Below are 4,975 nucleotides of genomic sequence, written 5' to 3'. Positions count from 1 at the left end.
GACCAAACGCACGATCAACAGTAATTTTTTATTCGAATTTTCAAAATTATTACAGTCATATCCCATAATCCAACTAATTGACTAAATATTAATATATCGTTAATGTGCAAATCATGCGTCTCTGTTGTAATTGACGATGCGAGGATAATTAAAATTGCCACATCACTTCCACATTACTTTCACATCATTAACATAAAATATTGGTTAGTCAACTAAATTGCACTGTAACACTTAATTACAATACTTTATAAAGTTTGAATAAAAATTATCATAAATTAAAATTTAAGAGCTAAACTAATCAACACGCTTCTTAATTTGCGGAGAACGACGTGTAAATAAGCTTAAAATAATAATAATCTAAAAACAGTAGTAGTAGGTTAGCACGTTGCTTAGAATGCCGGACTTTTTGATATTTAAGCCCTCGGATATTTTTATATTACATTACTCATTCAATGTACAGAAAAAAAAAAAAACAAGAAAAAAAAAGAAAGGGACAAAAGGAGAAAATAAAAAAGGGGGAGGGGGAAAGAGACAAAAAGATTAATACAGAGTCCCAGTGTGTTAGTCTCCCACGTCTTCTTAATTAGAAGAAGAAAGAACGAGGGACGTTCCTTAAAGAATCTAATAAGGGAAATTCATCTGTTGGTCCCTTACTTCTCAAACAATTCAAAAAAAGTCCTTAATTAATTTTCTATCTTTTTATATATTAAGCTTCTTAAATTGGTAATTTTTCCTTCATAAAAGTCCCAGCTACGTGAGCGTCATTTCTCGAAAGAAAAGCTTAAGATTTATAAACTCACATAAAAGGTGGTGCTTTTTTCTTTTCCAAAAAAAAAAAATAATTAAGGACTTTTTGTAATTATCTTGAAAGTGGGGGACCTAGATTGAAATTTCCCGAATCCATGTATTTATATCTACTATTTCCACTCTCGCGTGTCGCAGGGGTAGCACCCCTCCTGTGCCACGTCAGCAATTTGGAGGCCCAAGTCGTAGACCGAGCCGGGGGCCCAGTGGACCGGGAGCACCTCTCGCTCGGCCCACACCCACTTCCCGTCGTAGCCCCCCGTCACCACCATCCGGAGCTGGACCGGACCGGCCGGGGCCCGGTTCGTGCTCCAGACCGGTCCGTACTCCCGGCTCATGAACCGCCAATTAGATGAACCCACCTGTACCGACCAATAAAATTTTACTACTAAGGAATAAGAACATTCTTTTATTTTTATTTTTTTTAAAAAAATTACGGGTACAAACTTATCTGATCTATAATCCATTTTAATCTAACTGTCCAATTAGAGCATTAAATTTGCATTACGCAAATTAAGTGAGATGCTCTAATTAAGCCCTCTTTCGCCCAAATACACTTATAATGGAAACACCACAGTAAAATCATTATCATCATCAGCTTAATCACAAACTACATGCTTCTTCGGTGACGGTTACCACCGCAGTTTATAATATGAAAAGTAAATTGAACGTTTCGTCCTCAAACTATGAGTCGGATGACACTTTAGTTCTCAAAATTGTTGCAATCAAATCCTATGATCGAATTTAATTGGCTAAAAGTTGATAAATTATTAATATATAAGGTGATGTAAAACTATTACGATTAACAATTTGATAATAAGAGTTCGGCTACTATATACTATCAAAAGCACCAAGCATTTCGTACTAGCAAGTTTTCTAAGATTTAACTTTTTAATTATTTTCATCCATTGGATTATATTATTCTGCAAAACATCTACTCAACTCTAGAAGAACATTATCTCCGAGGGTCAAAAACCTAATAATATTAATAACTTAGTACTATCAATAATATAATAATCTAATTCTTATAGTAATTAAAAAATTACATCATTTTTACCGTACTTGAATATATATTGTGCAATACATATAGCACTTACTCTACACCAAATAACACTACACTACACTACACCCCCCATAGTAAAGTTATATATTTAGTTTTAGCATTCATTATTACTATTTATTGTCATCATTATTATTAGAGGAGGAAAAAAAGGAGAAAGGGAAGCGTAGTAGTTAGTAGGTATTAGTTATTTGTTACCTCAGCGACGTCTACGGCAACAATATCAGTTTGACCCCCTTGGTAAAGGAATTTGATGGATAAGTTGTTGGGATATTTACTACCCTCCTCCACCCGAATAGACAGGTTCTTGTTCTTGTACTCGCACGGTATCCTGCTCCCAAAAACACACAAAAAAAAAAAGAAAAAGTAAAAAAAAAAATTATGTTACCAATCATTTTTACCAACTTGTGTTTTTCCACTCACAAATAATAATAACTTTATTCTTCAGCAATTTGTTTAGCAAAAAAAAAAAATAATAATAAAAATAATAATAACAATAATTTTACAACAAAAGTTAGTGGCTAGCTTTTCCCCGTGCAATTTCGCCCACTAAAGTTGTTTCTATGTCCCCAAAAAGATAAAAAAAAAAATTAAAAAAATCACCATCAATCAATCTTAGTAAGTTTCACATACTCAGCTTTTCTTGAGTGAAAAAATTATGCAAGCAGAAGTTTGAACCTCCAATCTTTAAAATAATTTTTTTAAATAAAAAATAACTACTCAGACAACAGTTACTTTTTCTTATTCAGTATGCCACTTTATTTATTTATTTAGTTTATAAATTTTTTAAAAATATATATATAGTAATTAATAATTGATGAATATATTATATATATAATATATATATGGTTTCGCTTACTTATACTAATCGACTAGAATCTAAGTTCCTTGATACTATTGACGTTTTCTATATCCGTTAGACTCTTACATATGATTCATTTCCACCGCGTTAGATTGATACTATTAAACCAACCACCTCACTTCAAACGAACCACATATCAATTTAACCGGAGACTAGCTACTATCACTTCCAACCCCGCATATCTTTTTATCCAACGCGAAACTCAATAGTACAAGGCTTGTACTATTATGTATAGTAGCATATATATATATATATTTTTATATATTATATATAATATATAATATAATATTATTAGATAGTTGATAGACATAATTTACCGCTTGTACTCGACATCTACTACCGGAGCTTGTTAAACTGGCGGCCATCCCATCGCGGGCCATGGGCCGCGAAAACACCGCCGCTAAGCACAAAATCCGTGCGATTGTCCTCGAGGTCGGTGAGGATCACCTTCACCCTCCATTGTTCACACCTTCGCGTTCTTGCATCTTATCTAAAAATAATATTAATAAAAATATTTAAAATAATATTAATTTAATAATAAAAACAAAATTTACTATCAAATTTGTATATAACCCAGATATACGAAAAAAATATAAAGAATTATATCTATCTATCAATTAAAATCTCCAAATAGTACATGGTGTGGTTTGATCCAAAAGTTTTTTTTTTTGTTAAAAAAAAGAAGCTAAAATTGGGCAACTTCAAAATTGCGCATAATTTGGTTCTAAAAAGTTGAAACCAAAAGAAGCGATCATTTAAATAGCGAAAAACACACACACACACAAAAAAAAAAAAAAAAAAATTAGGGTTTGTTTTTTTGGGGGTTTGGGAATTATTATGAAATTAATTAAAAAAACAACCTGAAAACAAGCTCCGCATCCAACACCTCCCCGGTGAACCGCGGAGCTCCCCGCGGCGACAAACCCACCATTGAAGCCCAAAGCCATGGCGCCGTACCCGCAAGCTCCGGCTACAAGATCAAAATTGAAACAATCAGACCCAATTTGAGCACAAATTAGGGCACACAACGAGAAACCCCCAAATCGAATTTATAAAATTTTGTACCAGAGAGGGGTAGGGAGGAGGAAAACGAGGTCGCTTTGGATTGGTGGATGCATCGATCGCAAGCCAAAGAGAGAGAGAGGAGGAGAGACAAGGAGAGGGAGAGGGAGAGGATGGGGATGGACATGCTTGTTAGGGTTTTTTAGAGAGAGAAACTGAGGGGAAAGTGATTAATGAGAGAATTGGGTTTTTGTGGAGGGGGGAGAGAAAGAGGAGGAGGAGGAGGCTTTAAAGAGAAGAGAGTGTGAAGAGAGAGAGAGAGAGAGAGAGAGAGAGAGAGAGGGTTGAGGAGGTGATGGTTGTGGGGGTGTAAAGTGGGGGGTGGGTCAAAAGGAGTGCTTCTAATAATTAGAATCCACCCATTAGGATAGAGAGATGAAAAAATTTAGAATACACTAATTATGTTAATGATATTATATTTTTTAAAAAATTAAATTATTTTTTTTAATTAGATCAATTTTATATACTTTTTTTATAAATATAGTAAATTATAAATATATTTTAAATTTTATATATTGTTTCTGTAAAAATTTTGCTGTTTTCAAATATGTCCCTGCCGTTATAATCCGTTAGAAAAAATTAATTAATCATAGGTAAAGTATTTAATCCTAATTAATTGATGAGGTTAATTGATCTTTTTATCCCTCTTTAATTAATAGTTGAGACTTTTAGAGGGGCATATTTGTAATGCCAGAAGATCATTTTACTTATAAAAGAAATAATATTTTAATGGTAATAAAGTAAAAAGACATATTTATAAACATTAGGACTTTTATAAGGACAACGTATAAAAGTTGACTTTTATAGAAATATATTTGTCATTCACTATGTTTGTAAGGAGATGTATAAAATTAACCCGTTTGAATTTATCTATTCTATTACAGTTATTAAAAAATATTTTTATTGTATTTTTTAAAAAAATTACAATTGACTTGTTATTAATGATACGGTGGAAGCATTGTATATATAGCAGGCTTTCTCAAGGGAGAGAATATTTTGAAAAAAAAAATAATTTACTTTTTTGTATTGTGAGATTGAATAAAATAAAAAATTATATGCAAAACATACCGTTAAAAATGGTATTAATAATATTTTAAAAAATATTTAAATATTTAATAAAATTTTAGAGTGTTTGATAGTTAAAATTAAAAATTAAGGTCTAGCTTGGTGTCGTGTTTATTTTTTAT

General features: G+C 32.1%; 1 protein-coding gene across 1 annotated transcript; it reads right to left on the bottom strand.

The window, feature by feature from the left end:
- LOC109714899 (expansin-like A2) lies at nt 386–4,076 on the bottom strand. Its single transcript, XM_020239628.1, is given in 8 exon segments — nt 386–1,166; nt 2,063–2,195; nt 3,044–3,067; nt 3,069–3,106; nt 3,108–3,195; nt 3,197–3,216; nt 3,587–3,696; nt 3,792–4,076. Coding segments are annotated over 8 exon segments (786 nt in total). The 5' UTR covers nt 3,916–4,076; the 3' UTR covers nt 386–917.

This window comes from Ananas comosus, linkage group 9 (assembly GCF_001540865.1).
Source record: "Ananas comosus cultivar F153 linkage group 9, ASM154086v1, whole genome shotgun sequence".
In the NCBI taxonomy this organism is placed as follows: domain Eukaryota; kingdom Viridiplantae; phylum Streptophyta; class Magnoliopsida; order Poales; family Bromeliaceae; genus Ananas; species Ananas comosus.
Note: the sequence above shows the minus strand (reverse complement) of the source record. Positions and strands in the feature narration are given on the sequence as shown.